The sequence below is a fragment of the Bacillus rossius genome, chromosome 8, assembly GCF_032445375.1.
Source record: "Bacillus rossius redtenbacheri isolate Brsri chromosome 8, Brsri_v3, whole genome shotgun sequence".
In the NCBI taxonomy this organism is placed as follows: domain Eukaryota; kingdom Metazoa; phylum Arthropoda; class Insecta; order Phasmatodea; family Bacillidae; genus Bacillus; species Bacillus rossius.
In genome coordinates, this window is record NC_086336.1 from 67,261,735 (window position 1) to 67,285,344 (window position 23,610).

The following is a 23,610-nucleotide window of genomic DNA, read 5'->3' on the forward strand; positions in this document are numbered from 1 at the left end:
TTTCGTGCGTGCAGCCGGCGTTCATCGATTTATTAGACGTTGTCACGTCAAAAAATTTATAAAAAAAGAATTATGTGGTCAATGATGCATCTGTAGACATATTGTTGGGAATTCGGAAACTGTTGGGAAGTACTTTTTCCTCTAATAATATTGATGACAGTAAATAAATTTTACCCATCGTCCTTTTTTTTTCCGCAAGGGTTTGATACATCTTTAATGGCAGCTTTTAGCTATTGTACTTGTCTACTTATCAGTTGTATTCACGAAATACAAATTCAAACCTGGAAAACTAAGCCGCTGTTTTCAGATTTCTAAACTTGACATCGATATATAACTCAATTTATACAGTTTATTTTCTTTACTCTCCCTTTCCAGCTCCTATGAACCAAAAGAAAAAAAAAATGTTTACAAAATAATTATAAAAAATATTATTAACATTTAAACATAGTTGAAGTAGAAAATAAGGAAAAAGCGTGGTGTTCCTAAGGTACTTAGGTACGGTCACAAAAAAAAATTAAAAGAGGTAGGAATTTAATTTGAACATATTGGCAACAGTGGCAAGTATTCCATCAGTCATTCATGCATAGACAAAGGTAGAAGGGGATGACTTCATCGGGTAAGTAGTAGGCCTATTGTTCATTTTAGTGTTTTTTACATACTAAAATAAAATTTTTAGTAGTTTTTTTCTTCGATTGTTCAGAGTACTTTACAGACACAAACTATTTAAAAATAAATTCTATTGCTTTTCAAATGTTATAACTTTTCTTTTTTTAAATTTATAATAAACGTAATCATTCTAACCGTGTATTTGTTGGCGATTATATTAAAAATGGCCAGCTGTTGAACCAAGGGACAGTTTTGCCTATCATTCCTATTAGAGCTTTAAAAGTCAAAACTAGTCTACAACTGTTGACAAAAAAAAACAAATTACTAAGCCAAATCGTAAGACCGTTTGACTCATTTAAAGAACATTTCTCGCTTACTCGTATTCCGCAACATGTGTGTTAAACCAAATATTGTATATCCTATTACAATATTTGGTTAAACTGACACTCAAAATGGCGGCCGAACGACTGCCACGCCATACAGCGGCAGAACTACGCAACTCGTGAGCGTCGACACGGTACGTGCGGCAGCAGCTAGAGTGCTTTGCCACTGTTACGAACACTTACGACACTTATACCTGCCTAAAGTTGCCTAGTTACCTTAAAAGTTGTAGTTTGATACTTTGAAGTGTTGCTGATTAGTGAAATGGGTTCTAAGAGGTGTTCACGGTGCTCAGATAAGCTGAAACGCAGTGTAGCGAGGTTCTGGAACAAGGGTGATTAACCGGTAGTTAACCGGCCAATGAGCTGGCGCGTGGGTAGGGGCCCGAGTCACGCGCCAATCAGCGTGGGCCGAGACGACCAGCAGGTCAAGCATTGTTCCTTTGCTCGCCACCGTCACAACGACGTCTCAGATACGATGGCTGCGGGGAAATGAGAGCACGGATCCCATCGCCATAATCTCCCGTCATTTGGGCCGTCTCTCGTAAACCATAAATAAAGTTTGTCGTACACCCAGCGTGTAGTGTGTGGCACGATAGACAGCGCCAGGTGCTACTAAATTATTCAGGAATGTATGTGTGAAGTTCACAAAGAAACCAACTATGTTTCATGCAATCGTGTAAAAATAATTTCAACTTTTAAAGCTATTGCGGCATATACGATTTTAAAACAATAACTGAATCGATATGCTTAATCAAGAAGTGCCTACCAAGATCATTTCTTCATTTGTCTCTCAGTTAAATGGTCATCGGGCCTTAATTACAGGGCCTCCAAGATTAATATTGACTCAGAGCTTATTTTATACAGACTCATCACTCATACATTTAAGTCAATGCCAGGATGTTGGTATCACATTTGCAGGTGGGAATGGCGGTGATAACTCCTTCCAAACCAAATTATATTTAAGTTAACATAAATAATTTTTTTATTTGTTAAGTTTTCTTTCATTAAAAGTTGTTTGAAACTAATAAGCAACAGTATTTGAGACCATATATTGTTAAATATTCCACGTCTATCTCGGACTTTTTGGGCTCCTTTCACGCTGGGCCACTCATAATGCGCCACAGTGCAGATGCGTGGTGTGTTAGGAAAACTTGCAAGAATTGTCTCATGCCACTCCGCCAAATTTCCAATCGCTAGAATAAAATTTTATCTGAAGGAGGAAAGTGCATTGTTTTTGCTAAATCAAAAGAAATACCATAAAAACATAAGATGATTCATCCAATTCTTTGTTGAGCAATAGCATAACAATTACTTCTTTTTTTTAACTCTCTCAGCATTCCTTTGCAGCCATGTGTCAGACTACGATTCCCTCCCGCACTTCTAAAATAAACCTTTCATTGTGGAAATTAGATTCTGCCATTGCTCAGTGGCTTGATTGAAGACGTACCAATGTGTGCACGAACCCTGGTCATTGATGGCATGAATGTGCCACTCAATGTGAGTAGCTCTGTTTGGTTTTATGTAACCACGGTGTGGCACGTTTCTACCAGCACACTAGCAGTGTCTCAGTGTGAAGGGAGACTTCATGTCATGTTTCGCAGCTGCATTCTTTCTTTGTATGAGAGCCATCCAAGGAGTCTTCCTGCAGCTGTCCCTGACTCAGGGGGCAGAAACAATTTTTGATAATACTAACTATTACCGTAAAAACAGAGTTTAAATTTAAAAAAAAAAATTAAAATATCTTAGTATCCAATTTGTTTGGATCTATGTATAAACATCTTAATATTATCTTAAACCTTGATACAAAGAAAATTTCTATACAACCACATATTAGCGGAAAGGATAAAAAATAGTTTTTTAAGGTTAAAAATAATTGCATAACTACCTTAATAGTAATATGAAATTCACAAAGCTATTCAATGCTGGATGCATGGAGTTAAAAACATTCAAAATATTTTGCTGTATGAAACATGAGAAAATGTTTAATCGATCATTTTAGAATATTGAAGAATATATACATTGTAATGTAAATAGGTTCTTAAAAAGTTCCAGCAGTTTACAGAAATTCCAAAAACATTTCCAGAATAAATAAGTACTTAAAAATCTACCTACGTCTGTAGGTTGTGTCAAAAGGGATTTTTTGTAATCCGAGTTGAGTTTTGATAAAATATGCTAATTATTTTCATGATTTTTTTGTTGCATTTTGGTGCTTTCAGCGTTATATGATCTACTGACATGCTTCATTGTAATTCTTGTCTCTAGTAAAGAACTATCGGGGGCGTCATTACTCTGCATTCCCTTGACCAGCAATACTGTCATTACGGGACAAACCCAGTCCAAGGTACATCCCACCCACTCTGCGGTAAGTGCTCCCGGCCAATTGCAGCCACTTCCTCTGACCGCCAACTCGTTCCAGCATCCCGCGGGGTTTCCTCGACTGTGACATTAAGTGCCTGCAATTAGCACTTTTGACTTCTGAGAGCCGTGTTTCTTCCATTCTTTACGTTGACCTTGGCCTGCTGGACTGAGAGAGAGAGAGCAAGGGCTAGGCACAGTTGGATCCAGTAGACAGGAATAATCATCATTTCATCCCATAACCATTACAGTCAAGTTTTAAATAAATGCAAAGAAAAAGACTGAACCTAAATTAATGTATCAATATCACTATTCGGGTACCTGGAAATTTTTTTTTTTCTTCAGTGAGCTATATAATACATTTCAGGTATTTTTCAAGTCTAAAAATTATGTTTTCAAGCAAAACTTCCATCACCAAAACTTTTCCTCAGGATCAAGTTGCAACTTGTAGCAGCATGGCTATTAATGTAGTATTTAAGTATGAAAAGGATATAGCTATTCCAGCTACATACATAGGTCACTTTTATACAGAATTCTAGAAATTTAGCAGATAGGTTTTATGTCTTTATGTATTTCAATTTAATCTGAAGGAACTGCATGCACATAAGGTAACAATGCATCAGAGGGTATACACAAAATTGTGTAGTCAACAGCAATCAGTTATAAAAAAAACAGTTTTGAAATTTTATTAAAAAAAAACTCAAGCACTAATTCTACATACATTTTTCCCTTGAAAATTACACAGTACCATCACTCAGTTTTAATAACAGTGGGAAGTCATGTACTGTGTAATTTCTCAAGTGTGTCATTCTTATAATGGAATGACCATACAATTATATACATAACTCTACAAATTCATATTGTCTCCAAAAACAGGTCAAATATATTTAAGTGTTTGTATTTGTACAAAAGAACATTTTAAGTTGGATGAGCCAAATAACATCCTTAATATGTCTATTCAGGAAATATTATTTTAAAACTATCAAGTTTCACCAACATGTGTCGAGATATTCTGTATGCCCTGAACTTATTCCAGTCTTTTAGGTTCAAAACTAAAGCAAAATAATTTTTTTTTTTTACATTTATCTTAGCCCAATTCTAAATGAGCGAAAATACTGAGAACGGACTACATGTGACTAAAAAATTAAACTAAATAACCCAAAGCTATCAAACAAACATTGATTTAGTAATCTTAACGTAAGTTGTTATCACACACACCTTTAAAGTGTTGTTCACTTAGTGAACTGTTGTGATTTGTGGTGTATGCGTGTGTGTGTGACATTTGTGAAGTGTTGCGATTGAGTCAAGAAAGATGCAGGATAATAGGATATAACAACTGAAAAGTTTTTACATCCTATTATCCTACAGCTTTCTTGACTCATCGTCATCACATCTGCAAGTTGTATTGCAGTATGCAGACACAACATGGGTCATTGTAACATGGGGCACACTTGTTAAAAGTACTATTTAGAACTTTTTTCCTCCCTCAGGTTTATCACAAAATAATTTACGGCAATATTTTATGTAAATTCAACTTATCGTTAAAACAAAATAGTTGACATTTTAAAAGAACATTCTTTTAACCATCATACAAAAATCATGAACAAAAAATTTCAGCACAATTCATTACACTGTTTGAATCAATTGAATTGAACGAAATAGAAACATAAACTAATCTACACCAATCACTTTGTCATCATCACAGAACTTTAAAGAATAACTGGACACTTATTTGAAAGCTCACATCAATATACAAAATAAACTGGTATTTCCTACGTATTTTAATATCAATCAAAATGTGTGATCTCCCACAGCTGGCAAATGTCATAGACATTGCACATATCAATAAAAATGTGCGATTTCCCATGACTGGCAAATATAATTAAAATTACTGAATACAGTCTGTGTAACCTAAACCTATCGTAACGATCTACATGAAAAAAAAGCTGTAATGACCAACTAAGGCATCAGTCTTCAATGACGAAAATCAGCAATTCATTTTCTTATAACCTAAAAATAAAAATAAAATAAAAAAACATGTCAGATATTACAAATTTAAGATTTAACATTCAAAAAACAAAAAAAATGTTTTTGGAAGCAAAATCTAATGAGAGAGAACTTCTATATTCTAGATTATACCTAAGTCCACACCTCCACAGCTCACTCAGGAACTAAACCAGGTCCAAATGGTCCTACAAGGCACTGTTTTAAGAGTTAGTGCTGATGCCTGCTCTTATGCAGTCACTTATGAAACTCCATTGCAACAGAGCACAGCAGGGTTATATTAATACTGTTTCAGATATCACATGTAATGCTTACTTTTTCCTACACAAAGGTTTGAAAAAATTTTTAATTATATACTTTTAAAATCATCCCACTAACTCTCAAAACAGAATTAACCATTAGCCAGCTTGAACTTTTCACACACGTAGTCGCAGCTTGTAAAACAGATTTTGTATTATATTCAATAACTCTTCAGTTAACTCTTCAATAACTCTGTTCACCTGAAACAATATTAAATATACAAACTCAGAAATTTGCTGCACAGATGCCCACAAGAATAATCATTTATTTCCTTCAGTTAGTTACAAAGGTACTACAATTTAGATAGTTGAGAGTGTAACAACATAACACAAATACCGGGTGAATTAATTTCAGGACTTTTTCAGGACCTTTATATAAAATTCTATTGCAACTACTGTTGGTCACATGGTCATATATACGTATATCATTACATACATACTAGCTGTACTCCGTGGTTTCGCCCACGGTTTAACATTTCCCACAACCGTGAAACAGACAGGCAGCCTGCTGTTGTGAGCAGACGGGTTTTCTCAGGGTGCTTCCATGCTCCCCACCACCCCCTCGTGGCATCTTGCGTACTCTGCAGCCCGATCCTTGCTGACCCTGCCTGCAGCAGGAAGCCACATCTGCAACTTCTTCCAAGAAAGTGTCCACTATCAACACTTTCAGGATGATACAAGCTCCGTGTCCTGGTCTGGCAATCAGCATTCACACCCTGCACGGGCAGCAACTTTCCTTTAGCTTATTAAATGCACTGATCACACTGCATACAACTGCAAACTATTCTACAATGTATTTTATAAAATATGAAAGAAAAGAAAATATTTTGACAGTGAGGCATTGCCGAAAAGAACAAAAATAAATTAACAAAAAAATTTGGGAAAAAAAAAGTGAATTTGTAAGTTTGACAATTAACCACTAAATAGTCTGCTAGTACTTTACAGTGTTAACCAACTTCAAGTCTTTCACATTCAAACGTTAATCGTCACTTCCTATCTGCTTTATGCCCCAAACAATCTCGCACTGCGAAGAAAAGAATTTCCATACATCCATCACGCACATTACCAGTAGTTCAGAGTCAGTCAGACCTGTACAGGCCAAGATAAACGAAGGTCTACTTCGCACCGAAAATCGGTCAGTTCACTAAATGTGTGCTATGTTCATTGACATGTTATAAATGGAGATTAATCCATTCCAAATGAACATGGATACGTAGCAAATGTATAACACACCATGTACTCAAGGAAGTCTTAGTATAAAAATGTGGTTTATCTCACTTATTTAGTATCGTGAAAATGAAACAAATTTTAAAAAAATCAATGTACTCACCTATGATTAATCATTACTCATTAGTCTTTGCAACCTGACAAATTAAAATTGGTAATTAATGTTTCACTTACCATAATTACCTTCAAAAAGAGGTAGATGATTACAGGTTGTGTTTCATGTCTTGAATACTCGCTGAAATTAAATCACACATTAATTACATTCAACTTGAGCCAATGGTTTCAGTAATAAACTAATCATGCACACTACGATGAACATAAAGTGTGGTTCTCTGATTCAAAAACACACACGAAGGAGTGGCTTTTAGAACTTTGGTTGTTTGTACAAAAAGTGCCCCTGTGATGGAAATACCACCAAAAGGGTTCTCAACAATAACGCTGGGGAATTCATCTGCACTTCTGACATTTCGCTTGAAAGGCAACACATCTACCTGAACCATTACATGACAGGTTTCATTTTGTCGTCAAAAAACGTTTCAAGTTGGAACCTGAACTCGCCACACGGTAGCTGTGCCCAAAAAGCAGCAGCAGTAGACCACACACGTCGTGACCAATGAATCTACACTTGCACTCAGTAGGAATTGTCCAAATATGCTGCCCACTTGACAGCGTAACCTGTAATAAGTCCCATCACCTGCAGTGAAAACTAAATAATGATCATGGTACTACGATCACCCATCGAGCTGCAGAGGGAAAAATGAAAGCACTTTGAGAAATCCCACCGCCCACACCTGCCACATTTCCCACTTGCTTAGACCTGAATTAGACCCAGCCAGAAATCACAGATGGATAACCGCCATATATTTGGCAAAAAATATTTCATACCACAAAATTACTCTGACACTATGTATTATATTTTCTTCCTGCTGCTGTGGTAGGTAGAATAATTTTTAACAGGCACATAAAATTTTCAGGGGAATGATGTTAGCTCCACAGAATAAAAACAAAATATTCATTTTTATTGGTTTCTGCTGGAGTTGAGTGATTTCTTGCCAATGAAGACAGAATTCCAATCTACAAAATACAACTGTATCTAGTAAAAATCATTAATAATGTTTTTCTCTCCTAAATTAACTTGATTATGAATTTTGTAGACCAGCGCATATGCACCTCGGCACGAGATAAGCCACGCACACTCACCGTACGGCTGCCTCAGTGCTGGCAACGCCCGAGCCGGGAGCCTTCGTCTCGGAGGTGCACTGACACACTGAAACAGACCAGCCGTCACAGAGCTCACACCTTCTGAAGAATACTTACAATATACAGTAGAACCCTGTTATAACATTTTTTCAAGGGAGCATAAGGTAAAAAAAAAGCATTATAAGCAGGAAATATCAATTTAGCACTAGTCAGTGTTTGAACTTATTACATACCCAGAGCTGCCAACCTCAAATCACACACATCAGTAATGACAGTTAAGTTATATGAAAAAAGTATGTGTAAATCATGCACGATAAATTTTTCTTGGGGTATTATGACACACTCACAAGATAAAACAAGGACAATAATATTCAATAAAAGAAAAATATAGGCCTATGTATATGAATAATATGCAATTTAATGAATAAAAAAAATCTATTTGAACAATACAATCATCTGAATATGTAAGAAATGTCAATAATTTTACTGTAAATTTTGAATCTTCGATTCAAAGTTAAACTTTAAAACAACTGTCTTTTTATTTGCTTCTTTTATCCTGGTTGGATAAGAACTGTCATGTAAACAACCATCAAGACAAACACAAGGACTTGTAAACAATAACTCTGCGTTCGTTACTTTTTGTTTCTTCAGATGTAGTGAAAAAACGACGATATAGATTTATTACTCATCATGGCTATAAAATGACCCGCATGTTTCTTTGATTAATATGCCGTCTACAATCATCCCTTCCACCATGTGCAATCGAAAAGTCACACGTGCATACATTACAAAACGTGTGGCGTTCCAAACATTTGAAAACAAGCACGGCCATTCTTTTGAATATTTAAGTCAAAAGTTCTGAAGAATTGCGTGGTTTTTTTTTTCCCCTCAGATACACATCATTCTGTCACACGCTTCATTTCTACAACCGGCACTGAAGAACACAACACTATCAAAAAACAAAAAAATTTCACGTCTGTAGAGACGGAAAAACACTATGATGAAAAAAATGGATTTCAAGAAATAAATTAAAACAACACAGGTTAGGCAAAGTACCGTACAAAAATTATCGTGATGTAAGTAGCCTTCAAACGATAAGTCCGAGAATATGTACTAGTTGTATCGTACAACGGACGTAATACCATCCCATTTATATTTCAAAACACGAGAATTAATTTACTTATTTCGACAGTACATTCGCACACTTATTAGTTCCGTTATTTGCCCAACCAAGCGATGTATTCAAACTGCGTTCACGAAACACGCACAGCAGAAACGGAATTTTCTCCGTTACCATGCAGCACAAAGCCTCATTTCCGTAATAAACCAGCGATGTTCCGTAATTCGGGGTTAAAATCCGTAATAATTACGGAAAATCTGTAATGGTTGGCAGCTCTGCATACCCAAAGGACTCATCAAGCTATTTAAACAAATTTAATGTTAAAACCACTGATGGGGATTCTCGATGCTCGAATTTGTTTAAAACCAAGCCAACAGTGTTACGACTTCTCCGTGCTTAGAGCTTCTGTTTTATTTTCTTTAAAGACACACTGCCACATTTCTGTAAAACTGCCTCGCGATTCCTGAAGATAACGTTTAGAGTGGAAACATCCATTTCCAATTTTTTCCCACTTGAAAATGTGTAAACTTGGGATTCTTACCAGCCAATAAAATAAATTAAACTCTATCAGTAGGGGCCTGTTCTTTTCGCGATCGCGATTAAACGACGATAAACGCGAAATCACCGTTAAATACAGTTTTTACGCGAAATTTAAATACTGGTTAAAAGACGTGTCTCCTCAATAGTAAACAAACACCGCAACATGGCCGCCGAACATTAATCATAAATGCACTAAAGCAAACAAAAGCTCACACGCTCACGTTATAATGTTAAACCCAAAAATATACTGTAAAAATACGCAAAACTACGGCGTTTATTTTCCTTTCCGGCATAATGTTTGGATAGATAAGACAAACAGGCGAAGTTTTAAAGCGTACGCACACCGCTCAGGGCACTGACGTCAGCTTGGAACAGCGACACCGGATAAATACAAAAGCAAGCAGATGATTGGGCGAACGGTGTTTGGAACAGCCTTACGTGAGTGGCCATATCACATCAGCCGGGGGCGCTGGCATATAGTTGGAACAGCGTCGTAGTATCAAGCAGATTAAATCGTGCCAAAAAGCAGAAAAATGTAAACAAACATTAATTTTCGAATGGTGTGACGATGATGACTAGTTGGCCAACAGTTTTTATTGATTTTGTTGGGTCGTTACAACAACGCGGAAATACCATAACGCCGAATGTCAAAATTGACCACAATGCCCAAATAACAACTGAATAAATTTGTGTGTGTTTCTTAAATGTACCTTAACGCCGAAATACCACAATCAAACCTAACCTTACCTTACTTACCTTACCTAGCCTAGCCTAGCCTAGCCTAGCCTAGCCTAGCCTAGCCTAGCCTAGCCTAGCCTAGCCTAGCCTAACCTAACCTAGAGGTGGGTCGAAAAGTATCTACCTGATACTTTGGCACTGATACGCGCCTGTATCAGGAACGGTAAACGAGTACACTTGAAAAGTATCAGGTACTTTAGTATCAGTTCAGAATTCGCCTGGAACAACACCACGGCCAATGTGCGCAGAACCCGATTGCAGATGACGGTCACTTGGGCGGAGCTTGTGAAAGGGGAGGGAGCAGGAACGACGAATAAGGGATAAAGAAGGGAAATAATGTAGGGGAGGAAGCGCAGGGGAAGGCGTTGAAGGAGAGGCGCAAAGGGAAATTGTTACGAGTCGTTTGGTTATTGTCCCACATCAAAGTACGCTCAGAGCGCAGTGCGTGCACAAACTCGTTCAATAATAAAACTAATGAAATTTTAATATTAAAAAGTACATTAATACAAGATATAATATTTATATTTGTGCACCTAACAGCTATGAAAATGCAAATAAATTCTCAGTTGACACCAATAACAGATGTAATCAACATTAGGACTTTTTTTTCCGAAAACAATTAGTAACTAGTGTTTTCATACATTAAAAGATTACGATTTTATAAAAAATTAAAAATAAAAAAAAAACAGATACGTACATTAGTGAGCATACTATATCAATGTTTAGTTTCAAATGTTTCTTCAGATTAGTCGATGATGATTTATAACTCAGTTTTTGTTTACACAAATTACAATTAGCAAACTCATTATTTTCCGTAAAAAAATTCCACACAAATGAAGTCTTTTTCGTGCACTTATCCATTCCTTATTTCACTATAAAGATACTAACTACAAAGCATGACAGCCCGCAACAATGTACATGGTGATACACGGCCAGGACGAACTGCAGTGAATGTTAAACTGATTGATACTGGCTGTATCAGGCGGGCATGAGAGTATTATTTATCAGCGTGATAAATAATGTATCAGATTCTCCTTCCGGTCGCACGGTCTGCGTACGCGGAGCTTTGTTGCTTCCTGGGACCGTCTGATACAGAAGTATCAGAGACTTGTAACTAGGTACATTACTGTATCAGTATCAGGTTGGAACAGATACCGAAAATTGCTGTAACAACCCACCTCTAACCTAACCTAGTCTAACCTAACCCAACCTTTGTGGCAGCCCTGTAATGACATTTTTCGGCGTTGTGGTACACAGCAGTTTTCTAGCTGTCGTCGTTGTGATCAATTCGGCGTTGTGGTGCATCCTCGATTTTGTTAAAGGGATTAATAGTTTTCCAGATTAGTTTATGGGAACGAACTAATAATCAGTGTCTAAATCAAAAGTATTGTCATATAAATATATGTAACCTATTTGTTTAGGGTATTCACATTCAGTAATGAGTAGGTTCAAGTAAAATTATTTAACTTAAATAATTTTAGATATTTTTACGGTAACACACGCTTTTTTTTTTTTTTTTTTTACTTTTTAGCACCGCTTTTGTGTTTTTAAGTGAATTTTAGCACCGCTTTTGTGTTTTAAAGTGAATTTTAACACCGCTTTTGGTAATTTTTAATGACGAAATCTGAAAATTTTATTTACCACTTTCAGGGGGCCCTATCTATCAGCGATTGAAAACACTTTTTTTTTTGCCATCACAGAATATTTGGCAAATTAAAATACTGTAGGGCTACTTACACACATCTGAAGGGTGTCAAAAGACACGTAACTGCGAACATTATGTACCTTTGATATATAGAATACACAGCGTTAGCCAGAACCAACATGTAGCGCTAGTGTTCTGGCACACTTACATTTTGTTTTTTCATACAATCCTATTCGAACAAACTACATCTATGGTATAGCAGTAAATGTAGACAAAAATATGTAAAGTAAACCTTTTAACATGTTACACTTCACAGTTGGGATACGTGTTGGAATAGTTAAGTTTTTTTTTTTTTTCATTTACATACTGAATTTGCACTCAGGTAAATGTTACCGGCCATATAAATGGCTGCTGACAAGAAAGATGTCTTATCTCAGTTCTTCTTTAAGTGACAAGTCCTCCACTTAAACTGTGGGCCAATTAAGACGCAACCCGAATGTATAAGCAGACATTTCCGGAAAATGAAACCAAGAATACAGCCGGGCTCTACCTATCACGATCATGCACGTGTGATGTATGAGGCGAGCCTGACGTAAAGATCGCTTTCAATTCTTTACGCAACTAAAACATTATGTGTGCTGGAGAGCCGGTTGTATCGTTGCCTCGACTATCGTCACACGGTTCCAGTCGTGCGTTCTGGACTGGGGTGTTGCACGCTGGCGACACAAGCAAGCAGCCCCGGGAGGTTGCGACAGCCTACCGTTGCCTCCGACCGCCCCTGTTGCGCCTCCCCGCTGGTCGAACTGGCCTCCGGGGACTCCTGCTTGGCTCCGCCGGGGACCTGCGCAACAGCACACTGCGTGTTCCTTGTGTGCGGGGTCACCAGTACAGTGCGCTACGCGAGTCAGGGGGATCGGCCACAGACCATCCCAGTATTTACCAGTGTGATGTTTGGAAACCAAATAAAAAACAGAAAATCAGCATGGATGGACTTGGAACCATTGTGTCACCCGCCTTTCCAGGAGTCCGAAATTTCACAGCTACACAACCAAGTACTGTTTTACACACTAGAAACAGGGCACATGTTTTTTTGAAGGTTTTCTGGAGTACTCAAGTTTACACTTTTGACACGTCCACAATGCAAAACCTTACTCCACGTCCTTCGCAAGAATCCTTGCAGACACACGCGGGCTCCTAGTTCAGGTGTCTGCCACTCGGGGGACACTTCACCTCTCGGTTAATTCTCCAAAAGGCACTAAATGTTCAAAAGTATTTATCAGAAATCTTCAGAAAGAATGGTTTCCGAAACATCAGAATTTTTCCAGTTCTGAGAATAAAAGGTACTTATAACCACCTTAATCATTGCAATATAGCAGATCATTTCATTATATTACCACTTTACAGCCGGTATTTCACACATTCAGTGTTTTTTATTCGTCTTCATACAAATAGTTAATTAAAAAGGGTCTGTCGATTTGAATGAGCATTTATTTGAATGTTATCTGCAAAATTCAAGTCACCAATTGCCTTACAATTACATGAATTACAATTAATATAAATCCTTTAGATCCTGGGAGAAAATAAAAATGAAAACATCACTTTAAATTTTCTTTGGTGCTACTAATGATATTTGTAGTATATATGCTTTAATTTAATAATCCGACATTCCAACCTTCAGCACACAGTGATAGTTGATATCACAGACAGTGATGGTGGATGGAAGCTGGAACTTACCGAGGGGCAGGGCCCCTGGAAGGGGGCGGAGCAGTGGCTGGAGAAGGTGAGGGCCCAGCGCTTCACCAGGGACAGGCTACAGCACGCCGGTGCGTCTATCCGCTCGTGGAACTGCAAGCAGCATCACACAGCTCGCATTAGCTGCTGCAACCTGTTGCACCGCTCTAGCGGTTCCTCAACAGTAACATTGCTATGGATCCTTTTCTAATGAGTTACATCACTTTCATATCTTTAAAGGCATTGGACTTGTATATTCCTTTAGTGTATATTGCTCTTTTAACAGGTTTCAGATTGTTAACTTTAGCGTCAGGCATTCACCTATGAAATATGACTCATACTTGCGTACAAATGTTCTTTCTTTGACGAGTCAATATTCAATTACCACCTGCGGAAATTTTTTTTATTTTACACGACACTGCTCCACACTAACGACTCAAATACAAAAGGAGCAGACGGGATTGATTACCGCTCCTCATTAGCAATTCGCAGCGCCAGCAAATAGACACTAGCGTCACTAGCCCTGCCACGCTTGCACATCCCAAAGCCAGCACAAGAAGAGTATGCCCGAATTCTAGTATATTTAACCACATTATATCAGATTTTCACTGTAATATGAAAGTCTCATTAACAGAGATTTTATGGTGTTATTTTTAGGCCCCTTTTGTTCTTAAAATAAAAGATTTAAATGTTAATTTTTTTAAATTTTTATGAATTTTGTTATTCATAAAGATAGCACACTATTCATCAAACCTAGCACTTAAATGTTGTGTTATGCTTATTTCACCAAAACCGTTAAACACTTTTGCAATAATTACAATGTAATGAATTGTAATAAGCTTGTCCAATGTCATAATGTAAAAATGAATTATAATAACAGTTACAATTATACAAACTTCATGTTAAATACATTACCTACATTCTTTGAATTTAATATATTACAATTACACAATTATAGTTTTGTGAATTGAGTAGATGTTTTAATTAAAAATGCTGATTTATTTCATGAATTTAGCTGCGTTTCGATGCTTAATGGTGTATTAACTAGCATGTCCGTGTTATATGTTTAATTGGCATACTTTTCGGTGTTGTTATGGTTTTATCACAATTCACCAATTAATCTTGTCCCTACTCATTATAATAATGCACGGACAATTTTGACCTAGCCAACACTAGTGACGAGGCACGTACCTCACAGCCGATGTTGGGCGTGTAGAGGAAGCTGTCCCTCTGCAGGGCCTCCTGAGCATCTCGCAGGCTCGACCACTCGGAGCCGCTCGCCGCCGGCGCGCCGCTCGTTGTCCTCCGCAGCTCGTACAGCAGCTTGGCCAGCGGGTGGAGCAGGAACCGGCACGGGGTGTCTGCAACAAGCTGGCACGGGTGACTGCAGTGCGCGCGGGCAGTTGTGACCGAGGCGTGCAAGCACACGCATGACCGTGCACCATTGCCTGCAGTGACCGGCGTGCCTTCTTTGTGTCTGCGACGCCTGACGGACTTGCAAGTGGCGGTTCGACCGTGCAATTGTTAAAACATGAGGTTTCGGGCAGCACCCAATCAAATATTTGAAATTCTCCGCAACAATGTTGGTCCGTCAGCATTGTGAATGAAGGACTTTCATCCAACTAATACCGTATTTACTCGCATAATGTCCGCAGTAATCAGGCTACATTTTTGACAAAAAAAATGGGGTGCTGTCATTATGAGGTGAAGTCCGAAAAAAATTTTTTTTCCTCAAAATTTTACGTTTTGTGTAGAGTAAAAAAATTGTTCTCTCATAATTAGTTTACTAGCAGAGCGCTGGTGACTGGCGACCCTCCGCAGCGGATGTGAGAAATGTGACAGGTGTCGAGATAATTGGGTGCCGGCGATTAGTGGAAGACGCCACTCATTTTTTTTTCTTGTCTCACTCGCGTGTGCACTCTTACGTTTAGAAGCCGCAGCCAGCCTACACAAAATAAACACTTTGCGTGAAAAGATACTATTTTAATCTTTCATTGAGATGGCAACTGACGGCACGGGGCAGATGTCTAATGTCTGCATTAGCCGGCGCCGGCGAGCCTCCCTCCCTGTCCCTTGCCCACTGTGTGTATAAAAAAAACTGTGGGCATGTACCCCCACCACTTCTCCGCTACCTCCCCCCCTTTGTGACGTAGTGTGAGTGAGTTGGCGTGTACTGCCTTATGCTATATATAGCCCATCCCCTTGCAACTCGCGTGACGTCGCAGGCAGCTGCGCAGTGGAGTGCGAGTTTCTGAGTCCGGACAGTTTCACCACGCTACAAAACCCTCTCAGCGACCGCTCCGGAGAAACAAACAACTCAAGGTCAAAGCATTGTTGACAGCATCAGTAATTTTCCATCCCGTTACTGTGCCTTTCAGGGGTGGCCAAGGTTGCTTTGTCTGGTGCGGACTTTATGCGGATTTTAAAAATTCCATTTCAAGTATTTAAAAAGAAAGGTGCGGACATTATGTGATAGCGGACATTATGCGATTAAATACGGTAACTATTTTTCATTTAATTCATGGCTGACTGCAATTACTAGACAAAAGCACTTATGGTCTATGCAGAAAAAAAGATAATACAGTGTTTGCAGAAAAAAAACTCAAATGTCCCAATAAAATGTAATGTTAATTAATGTACGATTTTTCCGAAAACTATTCAAACTAAAAAAAAGTGTTACCTCTTAAGCTAAATTTATGTGCAGACTGAAGTGTACGACTACAAAAATTTTTATTCTTGTCATCTGGTAATGAAGCTATCATTGGTAATTTTCCTACAGTACTGTCATATTAAAATGATGCTACATGCAAAAAATTATTAACTCAAGAGACACATTTTTGATGAAATTTTTAAAAATAAACTAGAAATGAGGCAAAAACATAATGAGCCTAATAATGAAATGCACTACTTAACTGAAATACAGCCAAACATTATATGTGATTTGATACCATCTGTCTCTGCCACGATGTAAGTTTCTTAAAGTTCTATCAACGAATGACACATTCAATGTTGCATACAAATATGTTCTACTACACAGCTAGCATGCACAGTAGATAGCCATACTCCAACATGAGTTCTCATTCACCGGGTAAGGCCCGTTAGTTGGCTTCGTGCCCTTGAAACTGCATCGAAGCGGAGGCGTCTAAATGTCATCTTCCCAATTTACCATGCATCCCTGAACGTGCCCCTTCTGGCATAGGCACCAGCGACATTCCCTTCTAAATATCTAAATTGTTTATTGGTGCTCAAAAGAACAAGGTGGGTTTCAAGTCACAAAATGCACGCTTCTTTAAAAAAAAAAAGGTTGCGAGGTGGAAAGAAGTGAAGAACACATCGGAGCAGAGATCCGGTCTACGTCCGCGAACCGACCTGAAGACATGGTCAGTTTCTGCATCAAGTCGAACGCGACCGCCTCGTTCACGAAGTCGTAGTGGAACAGCTCCTTGTCGTAGAAGGTGTAGAGGGGCGGCAGGCACATCTCCTCCCCCGCGAACTGGCTGCGCCGACGGCACTCCCGGACGGCCTTGGGGCCTCCCTGCAACAGCAGCGGCCTCGGTCGGCGGCGTCCCGAGAGCGTTCTCCTGCCATCGCCTGGTCCCGACCCTGAGCGGAGCTCGAGACACATGCACTGTGTTTCTTTCAGCCGTTATCGGCAACTATAAGAAAAAAAATGGTTGTGTTCGTATCTTGCAGTTTGGTGGTACGCTGCAGCTTCGCTTTTTTTGAAGGTCCGATAGAATGAAACACAACACTGGCTGCATTCCTGCTACATGCATAATACACAAACACCCCAAAAAACAACACATACAAATAATGGTTATACACCTTCACATTACCAGAAGATGTACAAATACTGAGACAACACTTTTTCAGCACTTTTTCAGGCCCTTTCAATAATATTTCATTATAACTTTTGGGCATCACATCGTCATTTTTATGAATAATAAGCAAAATAAACATAACATGAAATAGATCTAAAAACTAACTACTTGTTGAAATGTGCCTATTTTTGTTAGAAAGCTAAAAACTTTATAAAAAAGTTATGAATTACAGCCTCCCACTACTTATATTTAATTTGTGACTATAAACGGAAGTGAGGCGTCAAAATACAAAATGCTGCTGCAAAATATAAAATTAAAACTTTCAGCACATTTGCTCTTTATCTGAGAACTTTACAGTGACATTTGCGACCAGTTCCTCAGTTTCGTTACTTTATCACGACCTTCGTAACGCTCGTGAGCTACAGCCACCTGAACGCAGGAATGAGTGTGTCTCGGAAAGAAGGGGCAGCTCACCCACACAAACTGCTGCACCTCGTCCAGCACCTTGGCGAGGCTGGGCTCCGCCTCCTTGAGGGGAGGGTAGGGGACCCGGTGGGTCACCTCGCCGTACGCCTGGGCGTCGTGCGCGAACCCCACGGGCAGGCTGCCTGCACAGCGACACAGCGTTCCAGACTGCAGAGACTCGCCGGCTGGCCTCTACGTTCAAGACCAGGGCTGACAACCGTGCACACGCTCACCAGGGAGGGCCAAATATAATTTCATATGAATAACATCAAAACCTGTACTGTCAGTAAACCAACCCCCCCTCTTTACCAGCCATGCGTGCTGAAGGCAAAAAGAAAAATAGCAAGGAAAAAATAATAGAGTAGAAATGGAAATATACTGTCTTGTTTATTGAGCAAAATAATTATAATATGGATCATGGCTCATTCCTGCTAAATAACCATTTACCAAAAGCTAACATAGAAATACCAAAAATATTATCTAACAATTAATACATATAGAAAAGTTAGCCTATAGGATTCTTTAAAGTTTGTAAAAAGGTAAAGGGGTCCCCATGCCGTGTGCAGAGAGCTCCGGAGAAACCACGCAATTGGGAGGACTGCTCAAGCCATCAGAATAGCGTCTGTCAACGAAAAGTATTGAGAAATATTCTGAGGACAAATCGTTAGTTCTGTTCCCGTATTTTGTTTTAAAACTGTATTCCTAGGAGAGTGAAAATGGCTAAAACATTTTTTTTTTTCAGAAGAATTTTTAAGCGTGAAACACTTGGTACAGATTGTTTGAAAGCACTCAAGGGACTTGCATTACACCTTTATCTTCATTTCTCCGCCATGTAATAATATGGATATCACTCAAATCTCATAGCTGCCCTTTGCACAAGAAGAAGACTGCGCACCAGTCCACAGCTGTGTGCTTAGAGGCGATATTGCGCTACAAGCACCAAAGTGTGTAACACTTAACATCCTGCCTCACTAACACAATTACACCCCTGACTAGGCGGGCCCCTTAAAAGAAAAAGCTTGTATCTTAAAGATACAAAAATCATTAAATAACATGAATGCATAAGTGCGTAAACTTGCAAATAAACAGCTTATAATGGATAATAGGTTAACACATCAAACAAAACTATTATTTTTGAGCAAATCATTCTGGTGGCTAGCCTTACTAATTCCTCGCCTGATTCTCAGATTGGCATGAATTGTTGTAGCTGACATCCATGCCAGCTCGGCTTTATACGGATTATTACAAAATAGTTGACTGAAGGTCACTTAGAAAGTATCCCCAGATGATACACACCCTGATTTAACCATCCCGCTAAGATGTTTGACACAGAGCATGGGGATAGACAGAGAAAAATAAATATCACCATAAAAACATTTCCTAATTTGATTAATGTTGCTAATATATTTTTTTTTTTTTTTTTTGTTAAATACTACTGCTTAAAGCAAACTGCACTCCATTCACTATGAACATGGAAACTATGTCAAGTTTCCTTCGGAAGCCTACATTGTGATTTATTAATGGGTTTTTGCTTAAAGCTTTTTGCCCACCCAGTCACGCACACATAAACACGAGCACTTCGGCTCAAAGACAATTCCTCGAGGACCACATTAAAAGGAAACTTAAGAGAATGAATAGGTACCAACTCAACAGCAACACAAAGAAAAATGTCCTCTTTTTCAGTCACAGCATGTTGTGAACCCTCTGAAGCAAATTTAAAATGTTCTGGCCTAGATCAAGAGCCAATGATACAATGAACTTTAAAAAATAAATATTTATAACCTAATCCAAAAATATGTTGTGATTTTTTTAATGTCATCCTATGTATGTATATTACTATCTAGAATTCACATCAAATGGGTTTTAAGGAACTGACAAGTGATAAATAATAATTTCAGTATTATTTGGCTTAGTGTCTTGAAAACAGCAAAGTCATTCAAAGTGCAGGAAGCCAAGTCACATAGCAAGGAACCATTACAGCTTTGCCTCGAGTGATTTTCCAGAAGCTCTTAGGAACCGAAAACAGGCGTGATTCAAACCCGGACCCTGTGGAACGAGCGTGCAGTGTCTTACCACTGCATCACAGCGCTCCAGTATGTTTTAAACTATCTTCCTTGCATATCTTCATGAAGGAGAGTTCTTCTTTAGATTAAAAAAAAAGGGTAATGGTCACTGCTTTCAGGGGTGTAACTAGAGGGGGGGTAGGGGTAGGGATTCAACCCCCCCCCCCCCCCAGCTGCAAATCTTTAATTGATTTATTATTCATTACTCAAACAAATTTCATAATAAAATTAATAAAATTTTTACCATTACAATATTTAAATTTAAGTACCGAAAACTGCTAAAATAGCACTATTTTACACCTTAAAATCCAAATTTTCCCAGACACCCAGCATTAATACGGAGGGAGGGGGGGGGGGGGGCATGTTTCTTAACACCCCCCATACACGAATCCTGGCTACGCCACTGACTGCTTTGTACCCCAAAGGAAATTGTGTTTTCCTCGATGTCAACATCATTGTGTGCAGTCTGCGGGTGTCTAAGAGAAACACTTGCACAAACACGCTCCGAGTCAGACGGACAGAGCCAGCAGAGCTGTAACCGTGAAGGGGGAGGCACGGACAGCCATCGGTGTCCGTGCCGGGACTCGACGCACGAGGTGTGCGCCCCCGCGGTGGCGGACCTGGGTTAATGAGCGTGTGGTAGGTGTCCTCTACGCCCTTCTGGAGGCTGAACTTCAGAACCGCCACTTCGCAAGGGTAGAACATCTTCGTCCCGACGAGCACGTACGCGTTGGCATGGATGAAAAAAAATGGATGGTCCACCAAATCTGTAACATAACCATTAAGATACCTACAGTTTTTATTTCTTGGAATTCTTGGGTTAACTTAACTTAAGCACCACAAAAAAAAATTGGTCATTACTTTCGAGAATTTATATAATATTTTCTTATAGTCTAGGCCTATTTGTTTTTAATATTTAATACTTACTATCAAAAAATGTTATAATTTATGTACTTTATTTTTAGCTTTAGAGTCAGTGAATAATCATTCAAATACATAAACCATACATTCAATCACTTTTAAAAGTTTGATGTAAAAACATGAAGTAATGTTAGTTTTGTTTGAATCTTTGTGTTTCATGATCCCTAAAGGTTGTGATAGTTATAAGCAGATGAACATGGGTCAGAAAAAGTTGATACTCTCATATACAAAAAGAGAAACACAACTTTTTTTTTTTTTTCAAATGGCAGATAGGAAGAAGTCTTTAAAAATGCAACTGTGAATGAAGATTCGTCCGAAAATGAAATTTTTTTTGGAAATATCTAATATGAAAGCTTAAGAGAACTAAGTTGTATAATGTATTTTTACATAAGATAGTAAATGACATACTTCACATACCCTGTAGTAATTACATAAATACATGTAAACAAACATACTTTCATCAAAAAGTCATTTAGCCCCAAAATACCCGGCAAGAGTATTTCCCTCACTAATCTTCCTCGAAAGGAGAGCAGAAAGAGTGTGTTCCGACTGACATAAGAACATCTTGATCCCTTGAAAAGAAATAGCAGTTGCCATAATGTTTCCTGCAGGAAAAACTCGAAACAGCACCCTGAGAGTTAAAAGGACACATGATCCTGTACATATTGATCCTTAGTACATAATCCTAAGTACATGATCCTTAAGGTTTTAATTTCATGTCAAAATATTCAGTAAATATGTAGTTGAGTGTTATTTGCGAAAAAAAATGTTAAAAGTCCGAAAATACCTTTATTAGATGCTCTTCAACTTCCTCTTTTCATTAAAAGCGGCGGAGATAAGAAATTCCAAATACTTTAGGAGATATCGCCGTTATTATTTTGCATACAAGACCTGTGTTTATCATTCGACCGTCGCCATTTTTTTTATTTTGCCGTGTGTTTGTGAATGCCTAATTAATGAAAATGGTTTGAAACTAAGCGTACATTAAAAATAATATGAAATTATTTCAATGGTTCTTTAGTTTTAAAGTATTTATAACTGACCTGACCTAACAAACCGGGATAAAGGATGAACAGTAACAACTCACGTAAAATTTTTTTGTTACTTATTACTTGCGCAACAATAAAAAATAAAACTTTAAAATTAGAAACGTTAAAAACTCGCCTAAGTTGGAGGCTTAATTAAACACTGTTTTAAAACAATAAATTATCTAAATAATCACGTATTGGTTCATTTGAATTCTGGCCTATCACGATCAATCACGTGACATCATTATCCAATAAAAAAATAGATACTCGTAAACAAGAAACAATGCAGAATGCCACATGAATGCACTGGTATAATTGTAATTAAATTTAAAAATTCGATATCTCCTAAAGTATTTGGAATTTCTTATCTCCGCCGCTTTTAATGAAAAGAGGAAGTTGAAGAGCATCTACTAAAGGTATTTTCGGATTTTTAACATTTCTTTTCGAAAATACCGCTCAACTACATATGATGAAATTTAAAAATTCAATATCTCCTAAAGTATTTGGAATTTCTTACCTCCGCCGCTTTTAATGAAAAGAGGAAGTTAAAGAGCTTAGAATAAAAGTATTTTCGGACTTTTAACATTTTTTTTCGCAAATACCGCCCAACTACATATTTACCCCCTTGTTAAAAAATTGTGTAGATATTAATTAGGTATATGAAAAATTTATGAAATGGAGGGCTAAGAAATCAGTGTTTTATTGAAGAGTTAATGAGACACATTTATTCTATTATATTCCTGATATAATAACCTCCTTAATCTCCCCCCCCCCTTGCCGAGGGGGCAGGGTGGGTGAAAAAAATGGGGGAATTTTCTTGTAAATTTTACCCCAGCCAAATCCACCTGGAAAAATATTCTCGATTGTTTTTTAACCCTTAATTCAACATCATGGGTATTTTAAGCATTTACATTAATTTTACCACACAATCATAAGAAATACTTACTTGAGCTACTAAAAAGTTTAGCAACGGTCTTTTCTATTACTTCATAAGATAAATTTAACATTTGGCGTACATCTTCTTCTTCAACGGTGACATTTTCCTGCAAAGGTGTATCCTCTACGGTGTAAGTAAGTGGTTTCCATTTATTTTTCTTCCCCATATTCAATTATAATAATAAGCAAAAAAAATAAACGAGAATACACAACATGAAACACCGCAAACAGTGTAAATTAAAGCCGTTTAAGATGCCGCTCAAAAAGAAAAAAAAACTGATAGCAACCCACTATTCATAGATACATACAGAAAGAAATATAACAAAATTACACGAGACTAAATTTGATACAGACTATTAAAAATTATTGTTAGTTATAACCGTTTGCCTAACATTTTTTATAAATAGAATAATGGACTGATAAAATCACAATACTTGTTTATTCATGAATTAGCTGTGTGAAAGTTGGAAATTATTTAGAAAAAAATTCCTTCATTATAGAAATCGATTTTCCCTCCAACTGAATATC

General features: G+C 37.9%; 1 protein-coding gene across 6 annotated transcripts; it reads right to left on the reverse strand.

Moving 5' to 3' along the window:
• Positions 1 to 3,895: 3,895 nt before the first annotated feature.
• LOC134535166 (protein maelstrom homolog) lies at positions 3,896 to 23,399 on the reverse strand. Of its 6 annotated transcripts, none has more exons than XM_063374154.1 (10): positions 23,093 to 23,376; positions 20,818 to 20,964; positions 18,144 to 18,277; positions 17,218 to 17,383; positions 15,040 to 15,209; positions 13,852 to 13,962; positions 12,878 to 12,958; positions 8,075 to 8,141; positions 7,058 to 7,109; positions 3,896 to 5,848 (listed from the first exon to the last, which is right to left on the reverse strand). In XM_063374154.1, exons 1-9 carry the CDS (start codon positions 23,247 to 23,249, stop codon positions 7,078 to 7,080), a joined length of 1,065 nt encoding a protein of 354 aa, XP_063230224.1. In that variant the 5' UTR covers positions 23,250 to 23,376; the 3' UTR covers positions 3,896 to 5,848; positions 7,058 to 7,077. The 6 variants fall into 6 exon arrangements, with proteins under 6 accessions (XP_063230224.1, XP_063230227.1, XP_063230223.1 ...); XM_063374157.1 differs by having other exon boundaries at positions 3,907 to 5,354; positions 23,093 to 23,399; XM_063374153.1 differs by having other exon boundaries at positions 3,907 to 5,354; positions 7,049 to 7,109.
• Between the last annotated feature and the right edge of the window lie 211 nt (positions 23,400 to 23,610).